This window comes from Sapajus apella, unplaced genomic scaffold (assembly GCF_009761245.1).
Source record: "Sapajus apella isolate SASKATOON/1434 unplaced genomic scaffold, GSC_monkey_1.0 scaffold15, whole genome shotgun sequence".
NCBI lineage: Eukaryota > Metazoa > Chordata > Mammalia > Primates > Cebidae > Sapajus > Sapajus apella.
The window spans coordinates 22613834-22630981 of record NW_022436955.1 but is presented as its reverse complement, the minus strand read 5'-3'; the positions used below and the strand labels follow the sequence as shown (position 1 = coordinate 22630981).

The 17148-nt window shown below is 43.4% G+C and overlaps 1 protein-coding gene across 1 annotated transcript in view; it reads right to left on the bottom strand.

Moving 5' to 3' along the window:
- Positions 1–13006: 13006 nt before the first annotated feature.
- WWOX (WW domain containing oxidoreductase) overlaps positions 13007–17148 on the bottom strand; it is a 1135448-nt gene continuing 1131306 nt past the window's right edge. Inside the window, exon 9 of the mRNA XM_032283875.1 lies at positions 13007–14056. Coding sequence (XP_032139766.1) covers positions 13868–14056 — 189 coding nt within the window. The 3' untranslated portion in view covers positions 13007–13867. The remainder of the gene's footprint in view (positions 14057–17148) is intronic.

Genomic DNA, 17148 nt, shown 5'->3' with positions numbered 1-17148 from the left:
ACACTGTGTATCAGCTGAGAGGAAGTAACCAGCTAAGGAATCCTAGCTAGTGGAGTAAATACATTAGCCAGTATCAACCGAGGAGGCTTGGGGTGTAAATTTGGGGCATTGCACTCCATTCAGGTGGCGACTGTGTAGTGCTACAGTTGGGGATTGAAAAGGAAAAAAGGTAGGCTATTCACTGGTGGAATAATCCAGTAACGATGCAGTAGCGTGGCTGGACTTTTTCTACCCTAACAGAATGCAGAGTCACTCTGAATTTCAACTCTAATTAAAATTGTGAACTCAGTCCTATGGGAAAATGAAAGACAGATGCTTATACTTTAAATAAGGAGGCTGGCTGCTAGGGAATACTCTATATAAATAGTTATAGGTTGGGACAAAGTGAAATTCAGTTTAAAATGTTTTCATTGGGAACATCCAGTGCTGATAAGGTTGTAAACAAACAGTAACATGCTGGTTCTGCCGGTATAACGCTTCCAGATCGCACTGTGGCTCTATGTGGCAAAGGCCAAATGGGAGCTCTTGGATCTAGGAGCTCCAGTACTATAAATGTATGCCGAGGAGGTCAGTTAGTAGAAGGAAAAAGCTGTATGCATAAAGATGCTAATTGAGCAGCCTGGTGCGGCAGCTCACGCCTGTAATCCCAGCACTTTGGGAGGCGGAGGCGGGCAGATCACAAGGTCAGGAGATCGAGACCATCCTTGCTAACACAGTGAAACCTCGTCTCTACTAAAAATATTAAAAAGTTAGCCAGACATGGTGGCATGCTCTTGTAGTCCCAGCTACTCAGGAGGCTGAGGCAGGAGACTCGCTTGAAACCAGGAGGCGGAGGTCGCAGTGAGCCGAGATGATGCCATCGTACTCCAGCCTGGGTGACAGAGCGAGACTCCATCTCAAAAAAAAAGAATTGCTGATTGCACCAGTAGACTTAACAGTAGAAACGGGAAATAACCTAAATGTCCCATGGTAGGGGAACGGGTTTCCAACGAATGGGCCATCACCTATGTGATGTATGAGGCAGCCATTAAAACAATGGAAAACTTTGAGAAGTGAGATGGCTTTACTGGGCAAAGGGAAGGAGGGGACATAAAATCAAATACCGTGAAGCCTTGAAAGGCAGTAAGATAAAAATGCTTTTATTAAAATAGTGGTATAATGAGGCTTTTTCTTTCTAAAAAATTACCTTGTTGTTACATCATTTTATCTATAGATATAATTCAGAGCTGTCTTTTCAATGATTATATGAATAATCATTGATGATATTAGGTAATATTCTAAAATGACTTGAGCTAAACTAGCTTGGATGTCTTGAAAGATACAAAGAGTTAATAGACAGGGTAAGTATTGCTATTTTAGATTTTTTTTTTTTTTTTACGTAAGCTTCTAAAAATGGTGCCTGCTGGTGACCAGAATGGGCAGTGATATTGCAAGCCACGTCTTTCTGGCCCAGTATTGACCTTGATGAAAGTCATCAGGGCTCCTTCATTGAAGTTCAAAACAAAACCACTCATAACCCCATTTTAAAAAGCAAAACCACAAGCCACAGGCTTCAGTCACTGCTGGGGGATGCTTCCATTTCTTGTTTCCTATTGATAAGTGGCAGCAACGTCTCTCTTAATCAGGCGTGAAAGTGGAAACTGGCCGCCTTTGGGGTTGAAAGAAACTTAGGGAGAGAGAGGGACTAGGAAGAAAACGACTGCAGAGAAGCTGGCCCACTCTTCCTGTTTGGGTGGATTCTGCAGCATCGGATGAGGGTGGGGAACTCTGGACCTTGAGTCCATGAGAAGGTTCAGACGTACTTAAAATCAGAACAGGAGAGAGGGGCTGTTGGGAAATGCAGGCAAGGTTGAAGTCAATATTGCTGAATAAATAGCACGTACAAAAACGATTTGTAAATTGATACAGGACATTTTGGTATCGGGAGGAGAGCCAGTGCTCATTCTTAAATAGGAAAGCAACTGGTCCTCCTTTGCAGGTAATTCACTCATGGTATCATTTTAATGTATATATGCTGCTGGTCTATATGCCACCCAGAAAAGAGTCGTGTGTCGTGGAAGGCCCATGGGCTTCAAGGCAGATGGAGCTGGCTTCACATCCTGACTCAGCTCTCCACCAGCTAGGAGACTGTGGAAAGGTTACTTTTTCTCTCTGAGCCTCACTTTCATCCTATGAGCATAAAGTGATTTGCCTAAACCATTAGCTGCAACAGAGTAGATGCTCAGTAAATAGCATCTGCAATGAGACTAGCAGATGACGCTGGGCACAGTGAGTCACGCCTGTAATCCCAGCACTCTAGGGAACCGAGGCGGGTGGATCACATGAGGGCAGGAATTCGAGACCAGCCTGGCTAATCTGGCGAAACCTCATCTCTACTAAAAATACAAAAATTAGCTGTGCATGGTAGTGGGGTCCTGTAATCCCAGCTACTCGGGAGGCTAAGACAGGAGAATCGCTGGAAACCTGAAGGTGGAGATTTCAGTGAGCCAAGATTGCACCAGCCTAGGCAATGGAGTGAGACTCTGTCTCAAATAAAAAAAAAAAAAAAAAAAGAAACAGAAAGCAAAAAAAAAGAAGTAGAGGATGATAGAGTAGGATTATTATTATGTAAATCATATACTATAAATATATATATGTACAAAGGTGCTCTTCAACTTATAATAGGGTTACTTCCAAATAAACCCATCCTAAATAGAAAGTATCACAAGTCAAAACTGCATTTAATACACCTAACCTAGTGAACATCATAGCTTAGCCCAGCCTACCTTAAATGTGCTCAGAAAGCATCAGTTTACCTAGAGTTGAACAAAGGCATTTAACACAACCGGTTAACACTTAGCCTGTTGTATTAGAGGGCTGAATATCTCATGTAAGTTATTGAATGCTATACTGAAAGCAAAAATCATTGGCAATATGGGTACTTGAAGTGCCGTTTGTACTGAATGAGTATCATTTTTCTTTTAACTTATTTTTTTTATTACACTTTAAGTTCTGGGGTACATGTGCAGAATGTGCAGGTTTGTTACATAGGTATACATATGCCTTGGTGGTTTGCTGCACCCATCAACCCGTCATCTACATTAGGTACTTCTCCTAATGATATCCCTCCTCTAACCCCTCACCCCACAACAGGCTCCAGTGTGTGATGTTCCCCTCCCTGTGTCCATGTGTTCTTGTGGTTCAACTCCCACTTATGAGTGAGAACATGTGGTGTTTGGTTTTCTACTCTTATGTTATTTTGCTGGGAATGATGGTTTCCAACTTCATCCATGTCCCTACAAAGGACATAAATTCGTCCTTTTTATGGCTGCATAGTGTTCCACAGTGTATATGGCCACATTTTCTTTCTCCAGTCTGTCATTGATGGGCATTTGGGTTGGTTCCAAGTCTTTGTTACTGTGAACAGTGCCACAATAAACATATGTGTGTATGTGTCTTTGTAGTCAAATAACTTACCATCCTTTGGGTATATACCCAGTAACGGGATTGCTGGGTCAAGTGGTATTTCTATTTCTAGATCATTGAGGAATCGCCACACTGTCTTCCACATTGGTTGAACAAATTTACACTCGCACCAACCGTGTAAACGCGTTCCTATTTCTCCACATTCCCTCCGGTATCTGCTGTTTTCTGACTTTTTAATGATCGCCAATCTAGATGGCGTGAGTTGGTAATTTATCGTGGTTTTGATTTGTATTTCTCTAATGATGATGAAGCTTTTCTTGTCATGTGGCCAGTGATGATTAACTTTTTTTTTTAATATATGTTTGTTGGCTGCATAAATGTCATCTTTTGAGACGTATCTGGTCATATTCTTTGCCCACTTCTTGATGGGATTGTTTGATTTTTTTCTTGTAAATTTGTTTAAGTTGTTTGTGGATTCTGGATATTAGCCCTTTATCAAATGGGTAGATTGCCATAATTGTCTTAAATTATCTTGCCTATTCACTCTGATGATAGTTTCTTTTGCTTGTAGAAGCTCTTTAGTTTACTTAGATCCCATTTGTCTATTTTGGCTTTTGTTGTCGTTGCTTTTGGTGTTTTAGTCATGAAGTCTCTGCCCATGCGTATGTCCTGAATGGTATTGCCTAGGTTTTCTTCTAGGACTTTGATGGTTTTAGGTTTTTCATTTAAGTCTTTAATCCATCTTGAATTAATGTTTGTATAAGATGTAAGGAACGGATCCAGTTTCAGCTTTCTTTATATGACTAGCCAGTTTTCCCAACAGCATTTATCAAATAGGGAATCCTCTCCCCATTGCTTATTTTTCTCAGATTTGTGAAAGAGCAGATAGTTGTAGATGTGTGGTGTTATTTCTGAGGCCTCTGTTCTGTTCCATTGGTCTATATCTCCGTTTTGGTACCAGTACCATGCTGTTTTTGTTACCGGAGCCTTGTAGTATAGTTTGAAGTCAGGTGGCGTGATGTCTCCAGCTCTGTGCTTTTTGCTTAGGATTGTCTTGGCTATGTGGGCTTTTTTGGTTCCATATGAAATTTAAAGTAGTTTTGTGCACTTCTGTGAAGAATGTCAGTGGTAGCTTGATGGACGATAGCATTGAATGTATAAATTACTTTGGGCAGTGTGGCCATTTTGACCATATTGATGCTCCTATGCATGAGTATGGAATGTTTCTCCATTTGTTTGTGTCCTCTCTTATTTCTTTGAGCAACGGCTTGTAGTTCATCTTGAAGTGGTCCTTCACACCCCTTGTAAGTCATATTCCTAGGTATTTTATTCTCTTTGAAGCAATTGTGAATGGGAGTTCACTCATGATTTGGCTCTCTGTTTGTCTGATATTGGTGAATAGGAATGCTTGTAAATGTTGCACATTGATTTTGTATCCTGAAACTTAGTTGAAGTTCCTTATCAGCTTAAGGAGGTTTTGGGCTCACGTGGTGGGATTTTCTAAATATACAATTGTGTCATCTGCATGTCAAACTTGCTTTATGAATCTGGGTGCTCGTCTTGGATGCATATATATTTAGGATAGTTAGCTCTTCTTGTTGCATTGATCCCTTTAGCATTATGTCATGCCCTGGTTTTTCTTTTTTTGATCATTTGATTTAAAGTCTGTTTTATCAGAGACAATTTAACTTCCTCTTTTCCTAACTGAATACCCTCTATTTCTTTCTCTTGCCTGATTGCCCTGGCCAGAACTTCCAATACTATGTTGAATAGGGGTGGTGGGAGAGGGCAGCCTTGTCTTGTGCCAGTTTTCAAAGGGAATGCTTCCAGATTTTGCCCATTCAGTATGATATTAGTTGTGGGTTTGTCACAAATAGCTCTTACAATTTTTAGGTATGTTCCATCAATAGCTAGTTCACTGAGAGTTTTTCACATGAAGTGCTGTTGAATTTTGTCAAAGTCTTTTCTGCATGTATGGAGATAATCATGTGGTTTTTGTCATTGGTTCTGTTTATGTGATGGATTACATTTATTGATTTGCATATGTTGAATCAGCCTTGCATCCCAGGGGTGAAGCTGACTTGATCGCACTGGATAAGCTTTTTGATGTGCTGCTGGATTTAGTTTGCCAGTATTTTATTGAGGATTTTCACATGGATGTTAATCATGGATATTGGCCTGAAAATTTCTTTTTTTGTTACGTGTCTGCCAGATTTGGTTATTAGGATGATGCTGGCCTCATAAAATAAATTAGGGAGGTGTCACTCTTTTTCTATTGTTGGGAATAGTTTCAGAGGGAATGGTACAAGCTCCTTTTTGTACCTCTGGTAGAATTCGGCTATGAATTCATCTTGTCCTGAACTGTTTTTTGTTGGTAGGCTGTTAATTACTGCCTCAGTTTCCGAACTTGTTATTGGTGTATTCAAGGATTCAACTTCTTTATGGTTTGCTGTATGTGTCCAGGAATTTATCTACTTCTATATTTTCTAGTTTATTTGTGTATAGGTGTTGATACTATTCTCTGATGGTAGTATGTATTTCTGTGGGATCAGTGGTGATACCCCTCTTTATCATTTTTTATTGTGTCTATTTGATTCTTCCCTCTTTTCTTCTTTATTAGTGGTCTGTTTTGTTGATCTTTAAAAAAAAAAAAAACCAGCTCGTAGATTCGTTGATTTTTTTTTTAAGCGTTTTTCATATTTCTCCTTCAGTTGTGCTCTGATCTTAGTTATTTCTTGTCTTCTGCTAGCTTTTGAAATTGTTTGCTCTTCTGTAGCTGTTTTAATTGTGATGTTAGGGTATTGATTTTAGATCTTTCCTGCTTTCTCTTGTGGGCATTTAGTGCTATAAATTTCCTTCTACACACTGCTTTAAATATGTCTGAGATTCTGGTACTGTCTTCGTTCTCATTGGTTTCAAAGAGCATTTTTATTCCTTCCTTTATTTAATTAATTTCCTAGTAGTCATCGAGGATCAGGTTGTGCAGTTTCCATGTACTTGTGTGGTTTTGAGTGAGTTTCTTAATCCTGAGTTGTAATTTGATTGCACTATGGTCTGAGAGACTGCTGTCATTTCCATTCTTTTGAATTTGTTGAGTAGTGTTTTACTTCCAATAATGTGGTCAATTTTAGAATAAGTGCAATGTAATGAGAAGAAGGTATATTCTGTTGATTTGGAGTGGAGAGTTCTGTAGATGTCTATTAGGTCCAATTGGTCTAGAGCTGAGTTCAAGTCCTGCGTATCCTTGTTAATTTTCAGTCTCATGGATCTGCTTAATGTTGACAATGGCATGTTAAAGTCTCCTGCTACTATTGTTGGAACATCTAAGTCCCTTTGTAGGTCTCTAAGAACTTGCTTTATGAATCTGGGTGCCGCTGTATTGGGTGCATATATATTTAGGATAGTTAGCTGTTTTTGTTGCATTGATCCTTTCACCATTATGTCATGCTCTTCTTTTTCTTTTCTGATCATTTGGTTTAAAATCTGTTTTATCAGAGACTAGGATTGCAACCCCTGCTTTTTTTTTTTTTTTTTTTTTTTTTTTTTTTTTTTTTTTTTTTTTTTGGCTTTCCAGTTGCTTGGTAAGTATTCCTCCATCCCTGTATTTTAAGTCTTTGCATATAAGATAGGTCTTCTGAATACGGCACGCTGATGGGTCAGGACTCTATCCAATTTGCCAGTCTGTGTCTTTTCATTGGGGCATTTAGCCCATATTCATTTAAGGTTAATATTGTTGTGTGTGAATCTGATGCTGTCATTGTGATACTAGCTGGTTAGTTGATGCAGTTTCTTCATAGTGTTGATGGTCTTTACAATTTGGTATGTTTCTGCAGGAGCTGGTACAGGTTGTTCCTTTCCATGTTCAGTGCTTCCTTCAGGAGCTCTTGTAAGGCAGGTCTGGTGGTGACAGACTGTCTCAGCATTTGCTTGTCTGTAAAGAATTTTATTTCTCCTTTGCTTATGAAGTTTAGTTTGGCTGGATATGAAATTATGGGTTGAATGTTCTTTAAGAATGTTGAATATTGGCCCTCACTCTCTGGCTTGTAGCATTTCTGTCAAGAGATCCACTGTTGGTCTGATGGGCATTCCTTTGTGGGTAACCCGACCTTTACCTCTGGCTGCCATTATACACATTTTTTCCTTCATTTTCACCTTGGTGAGTCCGACAATTATGTGTTTCAGGGTTTCTCATCTCAAGGAGTATCTTTGTGGTCTTTTCTGCATTTCCTGAATTTGAATGTAGGCCTGCCTGGCTAAGTTGGGGAAGCCCTCCTGGATAATATCCTGAAGAGTGTTTCCAACTTGGTTCCATTTTCCCCGTCACTGTCAGTGATACCAATCAAATGTATATTTGGTCTTTTTACCTAGTCCCGTATTTCTTGGAGGTGTTTTTCTTTTCACTCTTTTTTCTCTCATCTTGTCTTCTCACTTTATTTCATTGAGTTGATCTTCAGTCTCTGATATCCTTTCTTCCACGTGATTGATTTGGCTATTGATACTTGTGTATGTTTCACGAAGCTCTCATGCTGTGTTTTTCACCTCCATCCAGTCATTTATATTCTTCTCTAAACTGGTTATTCTAGTTAGCAATTCCTGTAACCGTTTTTCAAGGTTTTTAGCATCCTTGCATTGGGTTAGAACATGCTACTTTTGCTCAGAGGAGTTTGTTATTACCCACGTTCTGAAGCCTATTTCTGTCAATTCGTCAAACTCATCCTCCATCTAGTTTGGTTCCCTTGCTGGCAAAGAGTTGTGACCCTTTGGAGGAAAAGAGGCATTCTGGGTTTTGGAGTTTTCAGCCTTTTTGCCCTGGTTTCTCCCCATCGTGTTGGATTTATCTACCTTTGGTTTGATGTTGGCGACCTTTGCATGGGGTCTCTGAGTGAACGTCCTTTTTGTTGAAGTTGATATTATTCCTTTCTCTTTGTTAGTTTTTCTTCAAACAGTCAGGTCCCCCTGCTGCAGTTCTGCTAGAGTTTGTTGGAGGTCCACTCCAGACCCTGCTTGCCTGGGTATCACCAGTGGAGGCTGCAGAACAGCAAAGATTGCTGCCTGTTCCTTCCTCTGGAAGCTTTGTCCCAGAGGGGCACCCACCAGATGCCAACCAGAGCTCTCCTGTATGAGGTATTTGTCAGCTCCTACTGGGAGGTGTCTCCCAGTCAGGATACATGGGGATCAGGGACCCAGTTGAAAAAGCAGTCTGTCCCTTATTGCTCAAACACTGTGCTGGGAGATCTGCTGTTCCCTTCAGAAATATCAGGCAGGGACGTTTACATCTGCTGAAGCTGTGCCCACAGTCACCCCTTCCCCCACGTGCTCTGTTGCAGGGAGATGGGGGGTTTTATATCTAAGTCCCTGTATGGGACTGCTGCCTTTTTTTTTTTCCTTGGAGAAATCCTGCCCAGAGAGAAGGAATCTAGACAGGCAGCCCTGGCCACAGCAGCCTTGCTGAGCTTTGGTGGCCTCTGCTCAGTTCAGACTTCCCAGTGGCTTTGTTTATGCTGTGCTGAAAAAAATGTGTAGTTTGGACCTCCAGGCAGCTTTGTTTATGCTGTGAGAGTAAAATCGCCTACTCAAGCCTCATCAGTGGTGGATGCCCCACCGCCACCATGTTCCAGCATCTCGGGTCAACTGCAGACTACTGTGCCGTCAGTGAGAATTTCAAACCAGTAGATGTTAGCTTGCTGGGCTCCACAGACGTGGGGCCCACTGAGCCAGACAACTTGGCTCCCTGGCTTCAGCCCCATTTCCAGGGGAGTTACGGTTTTGTCTCATTGGTGTTCCGTGTAACACTGTAGTATGGGGAAGAAAACAAAAACAAAAACAAACAAACAAAAAACTCCTGCAGCTAGGTCAGTGTCTGCCCAAACAGCCAGCTAGTTTTGCATTTGAAATCTTGGGCCCTGGTGGCATAGGCACTGGAGGGAATCTCCTGGTCTGCTGGCTGTGAAGATGGTGGGAAAAGTGCAGTATCTGGGCCAGAATGCGCCATTCCTCCCTTTATGTCTCTCCTAGCTTTCCTTGCCTAGGGGAGAGAGATCCTTCAACCCCCTTGTGCTTCCCAGTTGAGGCAACCTTCCACTCTGCTTCGGCTCGCCCTCCGCTGGCTGTGCTCACTGTCTAACCAGTCCCAGTGAGATGAACCAGATACCCCAGTTGGAAATGCAGAAATGACCTGCCTTCTGGGTCAGTCTCTCTGGGAGCTGCAGACTGGAGCTGTTCCTAGTTGGCCATCTTTCCAGCAGACTCTGAATGAGTATTACTTACACATCATTGTAAAGTTCAAAAATCCTAAGCTGAAACCATCCTAAGTTAGGGACCACCTCTATACATATACGTAATATATACATACAGACACCCGACACATATGTAGCACATCTGCCTATGTTATACATATATAATGCTTGTGTGTTTACATGTATGGCACATATTTGTGCAGGCACACATGTACATATACATATAGATGTGTACATATGACATGTATACATATATTTACAGATGTGCACATATGATAAATGGTGAGAAATAAGGTTGGCCATAAAATAAGCTAAATTAGGAATGATAGGAATAGTCATCCTCTCCACTTGCTCGTCTTTCAGGAATTGATCACAGAAATAGCCGAGGAAGTAAGATTGATGTGTCTGGCAAGAGAAAATGGCCCAGGGGGATTGACAGTATCTGACTGAGTGGGTTCAGGGAGAAATGGGTACTAGGAAGGAATAGCTATTGTTTGGGGGGCCTCAGTTCATCTTCAGGTCATGTAGAGACCTTCTGATAAAGTTGATTAGGACCTTGTGCTTTGGGAGAACTCCTACAGCCCCAAGATGTAAATTCCCTTATACCAGAGACTGTGGAGGGGTTTACCTTAAACCTTGAATTTCCAGGATGCAGCACTTGGTATGTTTGTTGAATGAATGAATGTATGAAGACTTGGTGTGTATGACTTAGAAATCTTGATTCGGGAGAATTGTCGTCTCCCCTTAGAGTTACCCCAGGTGTCATATTGCCAGCCTGTATATGTGAACCTTGTAGGATCCACATAGGAGAAAATCAGCATAGAGGCCGTAGACAGGACCAGGAGGCAGGCAGCTCGCACGTCCTCTCTCGGTTCTTTTTGATGTTTTGCACAGCACCCTTGTTGATAATATGCTCGTGTCTAGTTTGCTCTGGCTTAGCTTTCACCTCCATGAATGACTGAATTATAGCTAGATTCAGACCAATAAAGTCACTGCTCTGATCTGCCTAAGATCTTAAGATGGTGCATCCATGGCTGGGTACAGTGGCTCATGTCTGTAATGGGAGGATTGCTTGAGACTAGGAGTTCCAGAGCAGTCTGGACAACATAGCAAGACCACATCTGTATTTAAAAGAAAAAGGTGGTGCATCCTACCAGAATGGGTGTTTTCAACTTACAGAAGGAGCAGTGGCACTCGTGCAGGAAATCTCCATGTCCTTGACATGAAACAGTCCTGGGTGAATTGCAGCTCTATCAATTTATGAGCTGTATGCAAAGCAGCAAATTAGGAAATTTGTTGGCCTGAGCTTTTTCATCAGTAAAATGGGGAGAGGGGTTAACTGGCAAGACTGTAGGCATATTAGAAATCAGATGTAATGGCCAAGTGTGGTGGCTCATGCCTGTAATCCTAGCACTTTTGGAGACCAAGGTGGGTGGGACATCTGAGGTCAGGAGTTTAAGACCAGCCTGGCCAACATGGTGAAATCCCATCTCTACAAAAATTAAAAAATTAGCTAGGCGTCGTAGTGGGTGCCTATAATCCCAGCTATTCTGGAGGCTGAGGAAGGAGAATTGCTTCAGCCTTGGAGGTGGAGGTTGCAGTGAGCACAGATTGTGCACTGTACTCTAGCCTGGGCAACAGAGAGAGACTCCATCTCAAAAAAAAAAAGAAAAAAAAAAATCAGATGTAATGTTGTAGCCTGCTTAGCACGGTGTGTGGCTCCAGATCATTTTCACAATGATGAAAATTACTCTCATGAACATAAAGCCTAGTGATGAAGAATCATGCTTTCGGTGGTTATTAAGTGTCCTGTGTGATAGGAGCAATTCAAGGCACTGTGGCCAAGTTGTGAAGAAAACAGACAAATTTCATGGAGTTTCTATTACAGGGGGTAGACAGAAAATAGACGGACACACAACGTGTGCAATAATAAGTGTTGTGGAGAAAAAAGGTGAATGGCAATGGGGTGACACCGTGAAGGCAGGGACAACGTGTGAGCAGAGAGTAAAAATCAGGAAGAAGGGCATGCTGGTTTCTGGAAAGAAAGCATTTCAGCAGAGGAAACAGCAAGTATGCAGCCTTTGAGTGGGGAGTGTGCTTGGCATGTTTGAGGAACACAGGAAGACTAGAGTGGCTTCTAGTGGATAAGGAGAAAGTGCGGGAACTTGAGATTAGAGAAGTGGCTGGAGACTAAATTAGAAGAGAACTATGGTTTTTTTAAAAAAAAAAAAAACTTACTTACTTACTGAGTTGAGAGGCTGTATCAGTTGGCTTTTGCTGAGTAACAAGTAATCCTGAAATGTAGTGGCTTAAAATACCAAACTTTTACTATCTTTTGCAGGGCTGTGGGTTAATTGCTGAGTTTCTTCTGAGTTGGCTCTACTGGGGCTGGAGAGTCTGGGATGGCCTCATTCTCATGTCTGTTAGCCGGATGTTGGTTCTGGTAGTGTCTCATCCAGCAGGCTAGCTCTGGAGCCATGCCATTCTCGTGATGGAAGTGGCAGGGTTTTCAAGAGCAGCGAGAAAGGGCAAGCCCTGGTGCACAGCACTTTCCAAACTGGCCAAGGCCAGTCACATGGGCATAGTCAGAGGTCTTATGGGATGGGTCATCCCCTCCCGGTGTAGATACTGAGAGGAGAATTCTGATGGTTGCTTTTGCAAATGACAACGTTGGAAAAGTGAAATTATTGGATTCATACTTTCAAAGGTCTTATGATAATAAGGATTATGTACAGGAGACTATAACCAGATTGGAAGATGGGGCCAGGTTGTGGGCCACGGGATAGCTATGGTGTTTGTTTGCAGAGGCACACAAGCTCCTGGTGGTGCCTGGCCTGAGGCTGCTGTTATCAGGAGGAGGAACAACGCTACCCATCCTCCAGACCTTCCTGTTGTTTCCGCAGAAGCGTTCGCTCCATCTTTGCAGCGCGGACTTTCTCACATGCTTGCTGGAGTGGGCTGGCAACCATGGTGTCCATGAGAAGGGATATGCAGAGAAGAACCTCTGCATGTCTTCCATTCTCAAATGCAGAGATACTCTCTGCTCACTAAGTACTTGGTAACTACAGGGGAGCTGGGGACTAAAATCACTCACTGTAAGTAATGACAAAACCTCTTAAGGTGGAATTAAACAATAGCCAATTTTCTTTTTTCTTTCTTTCACAGAAAATATGATGCTGGCATGCTAATTGCGTGAGACAGCCTGGCCCACGGACAGCCACAAAGCACAAAAGCAAAACACAAACTCAGAGAAGAGACAAGGCTCATGTTTTCCTGGCGTCTACGGGAAGTGCTTTATTTTTCCTCTAGATTTCTTTTTTAACAAAAACTGAAACATTTAAAAACACAGTACAAACTGCAGGTGATCATCTTCAAGCATGTTCTTTCATTAAGCCTAGGTTGGGATGCACAGGCAGAGGTTTAAGCAGAAAGCCAAGGCAAGACAACAGACTGTGACTGATGGAAGGAATCAACATATTCCTCGCTCTCCAAAACATCGTGTGTGTTCTTGAGCACACACACCTCCCTGCTTGTCAAGGTATCTAAAGAATGATTTGAAAAATTTGATAGAAACTTGAAAGAATTTTTTGCGTAGCACTGGCAAAGGACTCTATGACACATACTTTGCCCCCCAGGAGCTCTGCCACTCCATCTCGGAGTCACCGCCATCCTGCCCAGCTGGGACAAGTGTCTGAGAGCAGTTGCCAAGCTGGCTCAGGCATGGTCAGGATGAAAGGAACAATTATCTGCTGGATCGATGCAGAAAGAAAGGAGTGGTGGACACTTGCTTCTTCTTCACTAAGTAGGAGACAGCCCGCTTCTGCCTGCAGTGGTGACCATGCTGGAAACTGGGTGAGTCAAGGGGACCCCTGGATACTCTCTAATAGTAAGAGACAAGTGCTTGTGCTTCTCCAGGGATCTAAAGAGCCAGAACCCACCCACCACCCCTGTTGTTACTTCCGAACAGGCCACCACCAGAACGCAAAGAAACCTATGCCTAGCCCAGCCGCAGAAAAGCACCTTTACCCCTACAATTCCCTGCTTCCCATTCGTACTTAACATTCTTCACGCTGTTGAGACTGCTCTGATTTCCTTTCCTCTTGCGGATCTGTGTTAGAGGGACACGGAAGCCCCTTGGATCATACGGTTGGAAGGGGTCCAGCCTCGGCCGTGGTGTGGGCGCACACACAGAGCGGGTATGTGCGCCCATGGTCTCGGAGCTCCGCTTAGCCGGACTGGCTGCCAAGGCGTTCCTGGATCAGCCTCTCACTGAGCGCCCACAGGGCCCGGGCCGTCTCTTCGCTCTGAGCTTCTGGCGAGGGCAGGCAGCGACAGCAGTTGTTGAAATACATACCTCCGAGACCCTCCAGCTCGGGGGCGGCAGCACAGTAGACAGTGGTGGCAGCTCCCTGTTGCTGGGAATCAAAGAAGAGAGACAAACATGTTTTAAGAGGAGGAGTCATGGGATGGCATCAGCAAGTCTCCCCCACTTGGTTCAGTGTCAGCTGGATCTTGGCATAGCAAAGGCTACTGGGCTGAAAGCACATGACTGTGAAAAGTATAACGTGACTATCCTGGAAAAACAGGCTCCTAAACTCCGCTTGGAAAGCTGGTGTGACTTTTGACACCTCGTATACAAACAGGCTTGGAAAACAAATCCACGCATCAGTACGTCGTGGCAGGCGCCTCTTCCGCACAGGAAGAAAGATGGTATCCTTCTGAATGTGCAAGAGCACATTCATTCAACCCCTCGGCGTCTCAATGTATAATGTCACTCGATACCAAATTGTTTGTAGAACCTTCTGTCTGACAAACCCACCACTCGTAATTATGGCCCATCAGGTAGAAAACCCAAGTGGAGCTGGTGCCAGCTCATCCCTTTATGCTCTGCCCACAGTGCTGCTAGGGGGCAGGGTTGGCAAGGCTGTGTTAAAACAGGTAATGCACACATACTCCCCACCATACATGACTACGTAGCACATCTCTTAATTCATCCAGAACCTATGAAAACATTTTTCTAAATGTCATATTTGTCCCAGATCTCCAATGGGACCATGGCTAAGCGGGTCCCTTTGCTCCCCGCCCACTTCAAGATGTAAGTTGCAAAGAGTGCAATCGATCACTTTCGATTCACCTTTTGAGTAACTGTAGGGGCTGTGGCTAGGGATGTGTGAGCTGATGGCGCATCACATCATCCGGACTGACAAAAGACAGTCAGGGATGCTGTAAAGAGGGCAAGAAATCACTTTGCTTTGCAAGCCATAATTAAAAATAATAGGCTGCTGTTCAGAGGGAGACATGGTGAGCACGTCTCTAATTTAAAACCAATACAGTTTATCTGGCATCTTATGATTATTTATGTGTTTCACAGCCCTAGCTGCATCCACTAATTTTCAGCTCAGAGGGAGGAGGTTTGCAAAAGAGGACCAGACAAGGTAACGGAAGATAAGGCAGCCCCCACTAGGAAAACGGTAAGGAACTTTGATTGTGGGGGAAATGGCTTTCCCACCTCACCCAAAGTTTATCACTTTTTTTTTAACCTCTGCAAGGTTTTAATTCTGAGCATGCAGCGTGCTTAGGGGAGGACTTTCCCTCAAATGGTTTGGCATCACTACACTTGTATTCTAGGGACCCTGGGCCATTCTGAGAACCAGGGGCCCGTGGAAGGTGTTGACAATCTGAAGAAGGTGGATCAGGCAGACTTGGGTTTGTGGTTGCTTGGTTTTGGTTTCTTCAGTGTTTGTTAGGGTCTGCAGTTACATCTGGGTTGGTCTGAAAATGGAATGGTCAAATCCTGTCAAGTGACATGACTCTGGCAGGGGTGTGGACAGTGAGTGAGACGAGCACTTGGATTTCAAAAATAAGTGGCTGCTTGGTGATACTAGGGAAGTCCCCGGAGTCCTGAATTTGAATAACTGAGATGCCTTGAACTTAATTAAATAGTAACTGGTTACATCCCCAATCTCCTACCGTAACCATGCTCACTCCAAATAGCCAGATATTATCCTAGATTCAGCTATTTCTTTTCCTTTGATTTGTGTGAGTCAAGTCTAATGGAACAGAGTTCGTGTCATCCAACTCTCCTTTCACTGAATTATGATTCCTCATAACCCTCAGCTTAGCACCTGGCACATGTATCTAAACAACTTCAAGTGGTCGATCTGACTCTTCTGCATCCCGTGTGGGGAAAAGGGAAGCAGATGTGCCTCTAAAGAAACACCGGAGTTGGCCGGGCGAGGTGGCTCACGCCTGTAATCCCAGCACTTTGGGAGGCCGAGGCGGGTGGATCACGAGGTCAAGAGATCGAGACCATCCTGGTCAACATGGTGAAACCCCGTCTCTACTAAAAATACAAAAAATGAGCTGGGCATGGTGGCGCGTGCCTGTAGTCCCAGTTACTCGGGAGGCTGAGGCAGGAGAATTGCCTGAACCCAGGAGGCGGAGGTTGCGGTGAGCCGAGATCACGCCACTGCACTCCACCCTGGGCAACAAGAGCGAAACTCCGTCTCAAAAAAAAAGAAACACTGGAGCATGGAGATGCTCATCCAGCTCATTCAAGCCAAATATCATCTTGGCCTGAATTCTTAGCTGAGTTCAGGTAGAGATAGTGCTTTGCATGAACATCCAGCTATCTGTCACAGATTTCCATTTTACGCTGCCAAAACCACCAGAGTGGCCAAGTGACTTGCCATGAACTCCCGCGTGCTGAGAGAATCCAGCCCACTAATTTCAGTCCAGCACCCCCCACACCCGTGCTGCAATGATTATACTGTTCAGTATTGAAACGTCATGACACAGGATTATCAGAACACTGAAAGGCCACTAAGACCAAAGGAGTCCACTAGGGAAAGCAAAAAGCAGAATTCTTCCTAATCTGAAAGAATATTTTGCCATTATCACCTTCTGAAATGATGCTAGGGAGTACTCTTGCATCATTGGAACAGTATTTAGCAAAGAAATTCTTCAGTCTCATGGATTCCTAATGCAGTCAATGTGGGAACTGGGCGGCTGCACTGTCCTTCCATGGACGCTGAAAGCAATTGCAATTGGCCAGATTTCATGCAAACCTATGTTCAGCTACAATGCTGAGAGCCACACCTTTGAGAAAAGCCCAACTTTTTTCAGGCGTGGCCTTTGATTCCTTTGCCACTAGACTTTGGGTGATCTACTCTCTAAATTACTTCACAAGTGGCTCTGGCTTTGTAGAAGAACACAGTATACAGCAGGGACACTCCAAAACGAAAACAAAGACCACCTTCTCGACTCCAAAAATCAATCATGCACCTTTGGCGAATTCTCCTTCTCAGATTCACGCTTGGTGCTCATGGGTACTCACTCCACTTTCCTCCCTTGCTAGACAATCAAGCAGTAACAATATCTCGCTGGTCCCATACCCACCACCGCTTTGGTTTCTTGGATAATTCTCTTTACAACTGTACCAATGGCAACCTCTAAGTGACACCTTTAGATGATCAGATGTGACAACACTTTAATAACAAGTTCTCAT